Raw genomic sequence first — 13,166 nt, forward strand, 5'->3', positions numbered from 1 at the left:
GAGAGAAATGGAAGATATGAAAGTATAGAGAGAGAGAAGTTGGGAGGGAGAAATATGATATCCTAAACTTGAACACGTAGGGGATGAAGAAGTAAGCTAAGCAAAGTTGATGGTCTATCAAGAAAGAGGGAGAATTGTAACAACCCAAACTCGAATACATAGGGGATGAAGGGAGTAAAGTTGTCATGTGATAATATGACAACTATGCTTCCCTTTGGATGCTGCTTCCCAATAACTTTGTGTGAAGTTGTCTTGAAGTAGCCTAGTGTTCCTTGTGTGCGAAGTGTGAGAGGAAATCTAGTATATATTGTAAGGTCTCCTCGATGCTTCCACTATGCTTTGACATTAGCCCTTGATCTTAGATAGTTCAATCACAGGGGCTAAAAAATGCTTGGAGATCCTAAGATTCTCATATCTTTGGGCACTTCAGAAATACATGCCATGTGACACAAGGCACGTCACACGCATAATTCAAATTGCATGGAGAAAGTATAAGATTGATTCTTGTTGGGATGCATGTCATATTATTAACTAGAGGGTTTCACAAGAATAATTTAATACTTCCTGTCTCTCCATCTATTTAATCCTAATCTCTCTTTGATACTTCCTTCCACCAAGCTTACAAATTAGCCCTTGAGCTTAGATGGTTCAATTGTAGGGGCAAAAAAAATAAAATAAAAAAATCCCATGTTGAATTTCCAACTTGTGAGAGCTTAATCACCCTTCTTAGATTAGTCTCTTTAGATTTCTAAATGTATAAGTCTTATTCCACATTGAAATTTACTTTATATCTGTAAACCTTTTTGTGCACTTGCAAACTTGACCACATTTTCCCCATATGATAGCTCTCCATTCTGATCTCTATGTCCCCCCTTCATGCTCGATAAGATCATTTCAATCTATTGAAGTTGTTGGGCACAAAGGCCTGTATGCCTATTTGCACCATATTTGAGCAACATTACACATGTTACCAAGAGTGTTTAGAGCAACCGACAAGGCATTTGTGTGCATAGCTTGGTTCGATTTTCAAGGATAAATAGGTGGATTTCAGGCTCTACGTTTGCAAATTAACTGCCTGAATTGGCATTCTATTAAAAAAAAAAACAAAAAAGAAAGACAGCACATGGTTTTTATTGCTTTGAAATACTTGCCACAAACAAAAAGATGCAACCTTTTTGATCTACGCATATTATAGAAGAGGGAGGTGGGGACGTTCAAATCTAACGTTAGATCCTTTTAATTCCAGTGGAACCTTTCTTTCCAATCAGAAGGCAAGAGCCGCGTTCCTGTAACCACCTCTACTTCCTTGTGTGCCGCCCCCTCGCCTCCCTCTCTCTCTCTCTCTCTCTCTCTCTCTCTCTCGGAAAATCAGGTATAGGCCGTCCATCTGTATCCTGCTGTGGAGCAATCTTCCGTCGTTTTTGTTTATCCAGCAACGTCAAGCTTCCTTACATTTTGTGTGCTTTACCAGAAAACATGGCAGAGAAAGTGGTGGAACGGACAGGTGCTCTTGAAAGAAAGGCTATCATCAAGAATGCGGACATGACCGAAGACATGCAGCAGGATGCCATCGAATGCGCTTCGCAGGTTGGCCTCATCATCTGTGTGTGTGTGTGTGTGTGCCCCTGTCTGTCTGCCTTCATGGACGTCGATTTGTTGTCTGTGCCGCAGCATTTGCTAATATCGCCCGGTGAACTAAAATCACGTTGTTTTACAACCTGGCATAAACATTGCAAACGGGGAGGTGTAGGCTCTGCATCTCTGCAACTTATGTAAGGTATAGCAGCTGACATTGGACATGCTTGCAATTTATCCAAGACACTTTATTCACTGCATGACCTTTCGCATTCATAAATTTGTGGATAGAAATGCTCAATGCATTGTCCTCCCTTGCTGTTGTGTGCCTGCAATGTCTTTTGTCGAAGAATGCTGCTCATGTATTGTATTTGCACGAGGAATGTAGAAGGCAATAGTGGAACTAGTAGCGTGTGCGATCTTTCAAAGCTCTGTTTCGGATGGCATTCTGGCTCCTATATCCACAATGCATCAGTAAAGAAGTGGCCATCATGAATGTTTTATCCCCCTATATTGCATCCTTTATGGGAGCAGTGTGTTTCTGGCTACCTGTTCATATTGTGCATGAGGTTGTATGATGTTCTGCTCGATTTGCACGGATGGAAGATGAATAAGGAGAATCATCTGTTAGAGATTTAGTCATCCCCTGGATGGGCACATGCAAGTACAGTCACTCTAGGGCAGATTTACGCATTTCTGGATCAGGCTGGACAGTTTCATGCAGTTGCCAGCTGTTCGCAGAGCAGATCCGGGCAGTCTGCAGCAGTAGTTGCAGATTTTTTTCATTATTTTATTACTTATTTGGTGTAGGCAAACTGTTTTGGTTGTAGTTGGTGAGTTTTTACTGGCCTACCTGCATATTTGTTACTAAATAGGCTTGCTTGCCTCTGGTCATTCTCACTTGAGATTTGCAGGTGGAGAGAGATTTTTGATGATTCATTCGACACCCCGTTGTACATATCTGCTTCCTTCATTTCAGCATTTGTTCACTGTAGATATCTGTGTTCTATTGTCTCTTTCTCTCTCTCCCTCTTCTCTCCGTGTTCATTTTCTTTTAGTCCAGTCATACGATTCTGCATTTGTTGCACTTTGACATCATTGCCATATTGTTTGATGAGATCATCTTGCCAAGGCCATCCCATAATTCCTTTATCTTGATGATGTGATTCTTAATTGAAGGAGAGTCATCAACAAAATGCATTCGGAGCTTCTTTTCAATGGTAATTCGGTGGGGAAACGTCTTTTCTTGATAGAGGGAATATAGCTTTGTCCACACCTCTGCTATGGGTGGCCTGCCCATGTTCATTCACACTTGAGATTCGTAGGTGCAGAGACATCTTCGGCAAAGATACATTTGACAGCCCATTGTAGATCTTTGGTTCCTTCATTTTAGCATTCATTCATTGTAGACTTTTGCGTTCTATTGTCTCCTTCTCTCTCCCTCTTCTCTCCATGTTCATTTTCTTTGAGTTTGGTTATATGCTTTTGCATTCGTTGCACTTTGACATCATCGCCATATTCTTTGATGAGATCATTTTACCAAGGGATGCAAGCTCATCCCATAATTCAATTTATTGATGTGATCCTTTGTTGAAGGAGAGCTAGCAACAAAATGCATTCGGAGCTTCTTTTCAATGGTAATTTGGTGGATAAATTTTTTTTTAAAATTGAGGGAAGATAGCTTTGTCCACACCTCCGTTGTGGTCTGAAATCTATGCACATGCACAAGGATAGAATCTTGCAAACTTATAAAGAGAAAAGATCAGGTTGTAGAGTTAAGTGGATCCCAAAGAGTAGCTTGGTCCATTGTAGAACCAATGCGGGGATCCTCCACCAATAGGGTATAGGGGTGGTGACAAATGCCCATAGGTTGAAGGTATCAAGTGTGCATTCAAAGGAAGTGCCATCAATGTGATCTTCTTTGGGTAATGATGGAAGAATAGGCACTTGTATACATGTTGCTAGAACAGCCATAGGGGGCCTTGTTGTAGGAGCCATGTTAGACATTTGGAGAGAAGTAGGGGGGACGAGATTGCTCCGATCTTCAAGATTTGTCAAAGTGATGATCTCTAGATGATCGCGGCTCTGACCTTCAATCTTCATGTTATTCTTTGCAATGTTCTAATTGCGAGAGTGCTTGTCTTCAAAAGGATGGATGGACTCCTCGTTGGTGTCATCAAAAGCATTGAATCAGTAGTCCATATCTCTTCAAGGAAATTTGCAAACACACAACAAATTGCTACGTTTTGGTGTTGGGCAGGTTGAACGGAGGAGAAATTAGCTACATCCTTCCAAAAAGTTGTAGATGCCCTGCACACTTTGTAGAAGGCCCAAATAATGTAGAACATTTGCAATCTTTGTGACAATTCTGCACCAATCAGCAAGTAGAGTGTGGTCTCCTCTTTTGGGTCCTCTCTTTTGGCAATGATACCATGTGAGATTGTGCAACGGAAGAACATGAACATGGAGAGAGAAGGGAAGAAAGTGATTGCACCAAACAAGTAGAGTGTGGTCTCCTCTTTATAGAACCTCCGGGTCCTCTCTTTTGGCAATGATACCATGTGAGAGTGCGCAACATAAGAAGAACACAAACATGAAGAGAGAAGGGAAGAGTGATTGCAATAAAAGAAGAGAATGGAAGAAAATCTGCATTGAACTCCAAGAGAATGTGGAATACTACGTGGATGGATTCGTTCTGCATGCAGCCCAAAGCATTAGTAAGGGCACGGGATTAGGATGATGACAGAAAGAAGCACCAAATGACAAAGGAAAGCCATTGGATGTTGGAGTATGGTGCAATCTACAAAAAGAATGAATGACCATCCATCGGAGGCATTGCTATAAAAAGTAGAAAGCTAAAAAAATTGGTCAACTGCTATCTCAGTGTCTATAGAGGCCATAATTGCTGGCCAACTTGATCCAAGCAATCAAGAGGTAGAGAAAATACTGATTGCAATTTGCATACCAGTTGCCCTCAAACATCACTATGAAACCAACCTCCGGTCGCTGAAAAAGAAATGCATTGAGGTGGACAATTGGGATGGCCAATGTGAACACACAAAAAAATTAACCGAAAGTGTAATGCATTAAAATGCACACTCTAGAAACAGCTGCCTCCTTCGTCAAAACACATGAAATGTTAGAATGAATGTCAAAGCAGCTTGTAATGTCACCGTCTAACTAGGACCGAGATTCACAGGTAGGAGATGACTGTGAACTTCAATCATCTCCTGTCTGTGAACAACACGCAAGTGATATGTGTGTGATCGAGCCTCAAAGGCTTAGGCCATTTAAAGTACGGGCTCTAGCCAATTAATGCATATGTATAGGGGTTAGAGCAAGTGTAGTTGCCAAGACTTTCAAAAACGACGAAACAAAAACACGTCTCGGAGTCATGAAATAGAGCTTTGGCCTTGGTCTGAAATGGTGAAACTAGAATCCAAAAAATATAGGTATAAAAATAAAAAATATAGTCATAAATATAACTAAAAATATATGATGGGGTAACCACCACTCTTATTAGTTGAACCTCTACATCAAAACTTTTAAATTCCTCAAAAATATAACATTAGGACTTAGAAGAGAATGGAGATTTGACAAATTTAAAGTATACACGAATCATGATTCAATTTAAGACTATTACTGTAACTTGTCATAGACAGTAAACTCAAGATTGAAGGCTCAAAAGTGAATAGTTATAGACTCATACTATGTCATATAGACTCGAAAAACGAGAGTACTCATGAGTTGTAACTCAATAAACAGTAAATGAAAAAGAAATACAACTATGATGTATGATGTATGGTGTATCAGAATATCTCATGAGTTGTGAGTCATTCAAATGCCATTGAACCATAAACATGAATCTACATAATTAACTAACAGCAAGTTTGCAAAGTCTACGTTGGGCAAGTAATAGGACAGGTGGAGGCAGATGACATAGTCAAGGGAATATGCATGAAAAGGATCAAGGGGGCATGTTACAAAAGGATCATGGGGGCATGTGAGAAAATGATTGTGTGATAGGTGAGACGTGTGCATGGGAGGCGAGGTGTGTATACAACCGAGACCTCCAATAGAGCATGAGAAGATTGTATAGATTGTTGGTAGCAAGTTTGACTTTTGGTGAATGTATCAATAGTTGGCACAAGTTGTGAAGGCAAAAGTGGTGATAGTTCAATAAAGGAAGCCTTGAGAATAATTGTTGATGTGGCATATTAATGAAAACATTAAAGTTATTTATTTAAAACAATAAAAAAAGTGATGAGAAAACAAAGTGTCAGTTGGAAAATTGGTGTCGGTAGCACGTTTTCCAAAGGTAATACATTGGTGGTTAGTGCTATGAGATCTTTGTGTTCACCCTTGTGGCAATCAATGAGCATATCTTCTCCTTCTTTTTATTTGTACGGAGTTGCGAGGAGCAACAGAAAGTGAATCTATCCGCATGTTGGAGTTTAAGCGAGATCGAGGCGACATAGGGTGTTCAATGCTTGTTGAGGTGAAGACTGTTCAAGGTGGATGGAAATAGAGAGTTGTTCTGAATAGAGCAGTTAGGCGACTTTGTGGATTTGAAGTTGTAAGTAGTCACGTTTGTCATGCCTTGTCATCTCTTGCCTGTGAGTCTCAAGTTTGAGAGTCAAACAAGGACTTTAGGAGCTTTGGCCTGTCTGTTACTTGTTTTGATAGAGGAAGTAGCTCATTCTAGAGCACTCAGTTTATTGCCTTTCTATGCATTTTCTCCTCCCTCCTTGGTAGGTGCACACTCCGACTCCATCATCTTCCTTTGTCTTCAGTGCTGTCGTCATCATTAGCCTGATTTGGTGCCCTCACTAACGTTGCGGGCTGCATGTAGGGATTGATCAATCCTCCTGTATTCAGCATTTGTTCCTTGTTTAGTGCAGGTTTCTTTTCTTCTTTTCTTGCAGATTGTCTCTCTCTCTCTTCCTTTGTGTTCGAGTTTCTCTTCCATTGTGCACTCTCATATAGTGTCATCACCTAAGAGAGAGACTGAGCCGATTTCTTGCGGAGGAGACCACCCCAAATTGCTAGGCAACCTTGCCACATCAGCTTTTGCAGAAAACATAGCTTTCTTCTTGAAGATGACAGCTTCTTTGTGTAGGCGACAATATTTCTCCCCTAGGCAAACTCGCTGCATCGACTTCGTTGTGATCTTGTAGCTGTTTCCCCTTGTTTCGGGGTTGTCTATCACCAAAATGCGGATTTTTTGTGGATGTCTTGTAGAATATAGAAGCTGTCTTATCACTAGTTCTTTGCTGACTTAGAAGATGAGGTCCCTGTCCTTCTTTTGAGAGATGGAGAGATTTTCGTGCCAATTCACGCCATGCTCGGAGGTCACCTAGCTCATTTGTTCATGAATCCTCTCCTCTGTTGGGTGTAAAGTCCCTTCGTCTCCGTATAAATAGACTTACGGGTGTGAACACACCCTTAATGTACCCTAACATATAAATACATTCTTTTATTCTTTGTGTACCATTAGAAACGGTACACCTATCTCTGCGTTCACTAACTCTCAGCTTAGCTTTGCTCTTTAGCTAACGCTTTGATCTCGCACTCCATTGTGCACTCACCCCTTCAAATTGGTATTAGAGCTAGAGTGCATGCTTCCCGAGGTCAAAGGCATCTCGTGATTGTCGATAGACAGACGAGTAGCAGTCGAGCACAACCAGGCAGTAGTTCCAGCGCTACCAGAGTGGACCAGCGGGCAGCAGCAGTTGACTTTGTATTTTGTGCAACATTGTAGACCAGCGACCTCAACTCGCTGTGCACACGAGCACCAGCCGCTACACATGACAACCAAGCACCAGCTAAATCAGCTAGCGCGAGTCAGACAGACAGGTCAACGACGGGGTTCTTGCGTCACGCTGCCAGACACGATAGCCAAGCGCTAGTGCGACCATCATGGGCGGCGTTTGGGTAGGCGACGTGATGCCTGACAGGTCACGGACCTGAATGCCGGGTCAACGGACCCTTTCTTCTTTTTTAAAAAAAGCAGAAATCTTTGGGTTATTTTATCTCATTTTTTCTGGGTGTTTGCGCATGCAAGCATAGTGGGCGAATTTGTGCATATTTATGCCTAGAAAATTGGGGCTTTTCCAAGTTGAGTGTTGCTCTTGCAAAATTGAGGCATCTGTGTCAGAAATTGTAGACATTGTGTGCGTTTGAATTGGGGATTTTGCCAAATTTACTGAAATTTCTCAACATTAGACCCATAAAATTTGGGGCTTTTGCTGTATTGGTGAAATTTTGTTTAGCTGAGTCAGATTGGCTGATATTGGCACATTTGGACCCGAGAAATTTGGGGCTTTTGCAAAGTTTTGTGAAATTTTACTAATTTTGCCCGTTTTATGCTTTCGGAACATGTATTAATGCAGTCGGGGCAGATCGGTTAGTGAAATTTTGGGGTCTTTGCTGAAATATGTGGATTTTGGCAAAGTTAATGCGTGAAATGCACTTTGGGAATATTGCTGAAGCAATCTTGTGGTTATAAGCAAAGTGATTTGAGCATTTTTTATCTCCCGCTTGTGCGATTTTGGAGAAATTGCAGAGATTTCTTGGTGTTTTGGGTATTAGAAGATGATACAAGCACATACACATGCAGTACACATGTTGGACAGCTCCCATTGAGTTGATGTATTGCTGATTATTCATGTTGCAGCAGTCTTAGTGATCATTTGCAGATCTAGGATTGGTGCATATATATTTTTGGTGGTATTGCTGAAGTGGGAGTTATCTGCTAGTGATATATGCATATAATGTATGCTGAAATTACAGTCATGCTATTGAAAGTCATTCGTTCTACTGCAATACATGTACTTGAACTGAATTGCTATTATTTACTGAAAAATTGGGCTGAAATCTGCTGAATATTCAGCTCACTTTTGCTGTCATAAATTGCAGCATTGAAATTTTGGTTTATTGCTGAAAAATGGCTGCAAATGCTTCTAGTAGCAGTGACACTAAATCCCTCTTTGAAATCAAGAGGTTTGATGGCATTGGCTTTGACTTGTGGAAGGATAGGATGCAAGGCATTTTGTTTCTCAAGGATTGTGAAGATGCTCTCTTGGATACTAAGCTTGCAGCTATGACAAATGTGGATTGGGCTAGACTTAATAAGAAGGCCATTGCATACATTAAGATGGTAGTGTCTAATGATGTACTTACAGATATCAAGCGTCTTAATATAGATTATGCTATACGGAAAAAACTTAAGGATACTTATGAAAATACAACTCATGTGAATCAAGTGCATCTTATGCGTGAACTTGTGAACATGGAGTTGGATGAGTCTAAGCTAGCATTTGAGCATTTGAGTGCTTTCACAGGGGTTTTGAGTTAGTTGCAGGACTCTGGTTTGGCGGCTTTCGATGATAAATTGAAAGCTATTTTCTTATTGATGACTTTGTTTGACAGTTGGGAATCTTTGGTTGTGTCACTTAGCAACAATCCTGCTTTGACTTTTGATGGTGTAAGAGGTTCAATCCTTAATGAAGAAATCAAAAGAAAATTTAGTGGTAAAAGCAGTGGCTCAGCTTACCATGTGAGAGGCAGGTCTGAAAAGAGGGGTAATGCAGCCAGTAAAGGTACAAGCAGAAGCAAAAGCAAGGGCAAACAACAGGATGTCACATGTTATCAGTGTGGGCGTAAAGGGTATAAAAAGCTCGATTGCTGGTATTTCAAGAAAGAGCAAACAAGAAAGAAACATAGGGTAAGAAAAAGAAGGACGATAAGAAAGATGATGACAGCTCTTCCTCAAAAGAAGTTGCAAAGGGCAAATGTTGCATCTAGTGTGGTCATTGAAGAGCTTCTTGACACTGAAGAGATACTTGTTATAGCCTCATGTAATAATGTAGATATTATGGTAGCAAAAGGTGATATGCACATCACCAAAAAGGAGGTAATTGTTGCCTTATTTTCAGCTCATGATGGGCTGTCACAATCATGGATAGTGGACAGCGGTGCCTCTTTTCATGTTACTTCCTCTTTGGAATCATTTTTTGAATACAATGCAGGTTGTCTAGGCAAGGTTTACTTGGGTAATAACTATGCATGTGAGATAGAGGGTGTTGGCACCATTCACTTGGCTCTTGAAAATGGCCAAGAGTTGATTTTGCAGGATGTCAGACTTGTACCTGGCATAAAAAAAAGTCTACTATTAGATGGGCAGCTTGATGCTAAAGGGTATTTTACTACCTTCGGTGGTGGATCTTGGAAGGTCCATAAGGGCTCTATGCTGATTGTTAAAGGCAGCAAAAGGGAAACTTTATATTACTTGCATTGTAAAGCATTACCTGGCAAGTTCTTGGCTGTGGCTAAAGTCCATCACAGATGGAGCTTTGGCACAAAAGACTTGGTCATATGAGCCAGAAAGGCCTTTAGGTTCTCTCCTCTTTAGGAAGATTTGATGTAAAAGGCTTTGGTCTCGAATTTTGTAATGATTGCTTATATGGAAAACAAGTGAAGTCTTCTTATTACTCTGGTGTCGTTAGGAAGTCTAATGCTCTTGACCTAGTACACTCTGATGTGTGCACTGTGTGTGTTAATTCGTATGGAGGTGCACGGTTCTTTGTTACTTTCATTGATGATTTCAGTAGAAAGTCATGGGTGTATGTACTTAAGAGCAAAATGGAAGTGTTGGATTCTTTTAAAAAGTTTCATGCTTTTGTTACCACACAAAAAGGGCTTAAGTTGAAAGCCATAAGAATAGATAATGGGAGGTGAGTATGTCTCAAAAGAATTTAACAAGTTTTGTGAGATGCATGGCATTAAGAGGGGGTTGGCAGCCCCTTATAATCCTGCATCAAATGGCATGGCTGAAAGATTTAACCGCACACTTTGTGAGAGAGTAAGATGCATGCTGTCCACAGCTAATCTCCTGCAGCAGTTTTGGGGAGAGGCTCTTAAAATTGCAGTTCATGTATGCAATCGCTTTCCCAATCGTGCATTGGAAAATGGCATTCCTGGAAGAGGTTTGGTCTGACAAACCTGCTTCATATGACCATTTGTGTATCTTTGGCTGTGATGCCTTTGTGCATGTACCTGTAGAACAAAGTACCAAACTAGACATGAAATCCATCAAGGGCATCTTCATGGGATATGGAGATGAGGGAGAGATGGGTTATAGAGTTTGGCTTCCTCAGGGCAAGAAGATGGTATGCAGCCGAGATGTAGTATTTAATGAGGCAAAGTTGCTTACACATAGTGATCTTGACAAAAAGAAGGTCAAATTTCAGCATGAACAGCCAGCCATTCAGCAGCTATTAGCTGAAAGTTCTGTCCCTTTCGATGCTGAAAATGAGCAGCAACCTATTGTGCTACAGCCAGAAGATCATGGATAGCAAATAGATGCACAAGATGAAATAGGACAGCAAGAAGAACATGCTGAAAACAGATTACAGCAGCAAGAAAATGCTGAAAATCACCCACCTAGTGATGGTGTGCCCATTCCTCAGGATGTAAGCCCACTGCTTGATAATACAGATCATTGGGTAAGATGGTCTACACGAGTCAGAAGGCAACCACAGAGGTTTCAGCCATCTTTGGATTGCATTTTGTTGATTGATGAGGGTGAGCCGCTGACATTTAAAGAGGCACAGTCATGTGAAAACAAGTAAAAGTGGGAGCTTGCTATGTAGGAAGAGATGAAGTGGGAGCTTGCTAGGGAGGCTTGATGGTTCCAACTACTCGTTTTGGTCATGCAAGGTGGAGTGTATCCATGATATCTTCAATCCTAGGGTGTTTGTTATCCACCCTATTCTTTGCCTGATGGAGGATCCCACTATTGGATCATTGATGGATCATTTGACCTTATGGGATCGGCTCAACTCTTGCCAAGTTCGATCTTGTGAGTGTGCAATGGAAGAAGGAACTTCAACACAGAGGAAGAGAGAGAGAGAGACAATTTGCAAGAGAAGAAGAAAAGAAACCTGTACTGAACAAGGAACAAATGTTGAATACAGGAGGATTGATCATACTCTGCAGTGTCAGCAAGGGCATCGGATTAGGTTGATGATGGCGGTAGCATCGGAGATGGAGGAGGATGACGGAGTTGGAGTGTGCACCTGCCAGGGAAGGAATAAGACGATGATATGAATGACTGCCAAGTGGGGAATGGCTATAAACAGCCATAAAACCTCTAAATTGGCGGATTACAGTCTAGAAAGGCCATAAATGCTGGCCAACTAGGGTCATGGCATAATAAATACCTAGAAAATTCCATACGGCCACCAAAAAATCCAAGTGGCAAGGACAATGTCCAAAAGTGTGGACAACGTGGGAAATGTAGAAACTACTCATGGAAAACACACTGGAACTTGACAAACAAAAGAAATGCACCTAGATAGCCACTGTAGAATCGAGCACAATCAAGGCAATCAACCTAATATCGTCTTCTAAGAAAACATTCCTTTATTCCCCATGGCAATTTGTCATCATAGATTCCCGCTATGAATTTACCATCAATCACAAGCACTTGGAGTAATCATCCAAACCACAATTCAACAATCAGCTGAATGTACAAGCATTTAGGGAGTTGTTCGATCAACCAACAAAAAACCAATTGTATTTTTCCCAAACAGTATAAGAATAGACATGATAACAATTTTGAAAGGTGAGAAGGATCGAAGCTTGCACTCGAGAGCTATGGCGGGAGAGCAAGAGCAAGAAAGAGAGGCGCAAGAAATGGGAACTCCAACAGTCACAATGTGTGATCGGGCCTTCCTTTATTCAAACTGTCACTAAAAGAATAAATGATAAAGTGACGGTGACGGGCGTCCGCCACTTGCAATGTGCAGCGGTGGTGATTGTTAGTGTAGTAATACATGGGCGGCTAGGCGGAGGCGCCTTTACTCCCAACAACCTTCCACTTAAAGGCGAATCTGCCCTAGTGAGAAGTGAAAAGAAAAAGGAAAAGACAGTACGGCATGTACACATGTACAACATGATGAGGAAAGACGTCATTTCATCCCACGCCCATCAACCTCCTGAGGAAGGCAAAGCGCTCTGTAGAGAGGCTTTTCGTGAGCAGATCTACAGGATTCTGGTCAGTCGAGATCTTGACAAGATCAACAGACTTGTCCTCAACAACCCCACGTATGAAATGATACCTCACCTCAATGTGTTTTGTCTTCGCATGGAAGACCGGATTCTTGGCTAATTGAATAGCACTCATAGAATCCGAATGCAGTGTAGGGATAGCATCAATACCAAGGTCAGCAACCAAACGACCCAACCAAATGGCCTCCTTGCAAGCCTCAGTGGCTGCAACATACTCGGCCTCTGTAGTAGAAAGGGCCGTGCATTTCTGTACCCTGGATATCCAAGAAATAACACCTCCAGTATATGTGAATACATACCCGAAAGTGGACTTCCTACTATCTGCATGTCCTGCATAATCAGAGTCAGTGTATCCCACGACTCCTGTATCCTGGCTGCCATAGCATATGCACATATCTGTAGTGCCCTTCAGGTACCTCATGATACCCTTCACGGCATCCCAATGTTTCTTACTAGGTGTAGCCATATAGTGTGCCACAACACCAACTGCAAAGGTAATATCTGGACGAGTGGCTATC

The 13,166-nt window shown here is 41.4% G+C and overlaps 1 protein-coding gene across 1 annotated transcript in view; it reads left to right on the forward strand.

Annotated features, from left to right (window-relative positions):
* Positions 1-1,215: 1,215 nt before the first annotated feature.
* Positions 1,216-13,166, forward strand: part of LOC148036638 (Dynein light chain type 1 family protein) — a 36,272-nt gene continuing 24,321 nt past the window's right edge. Inside the window, exons 1-2 of the mRNA XM_087679180.1 lie at positions 1,216-1,372; positions 1,472-1,587. Coding sequence (XP_087535306.1) covers positions 1,477-1,587 — 111 coding nt within the window. The 5' untranslated portion in view covers positions 1,216-1,372; positions 1,472-1,476. The remainder of the gene's footprint in view (positions 1,373-1,471; positions 1,588-13,166) is intronic.

Source organism: Lygodium microphyllum, chromosome 5 (genome assembly GCF_053477565.2).
Source record: "Lygodium microphyllum isolate KBCC chromosome 5, Lygodium_microphyllum_v1.1.10, whole genome shotgun sequence".
Taxonomy (NCBI): Eukaryota; Viridiplantae; Streptophyta; class Polypodiopsida; order Schizaeales; family Lygodiaceae; genus Lygodium; species Lygodium microphyllum.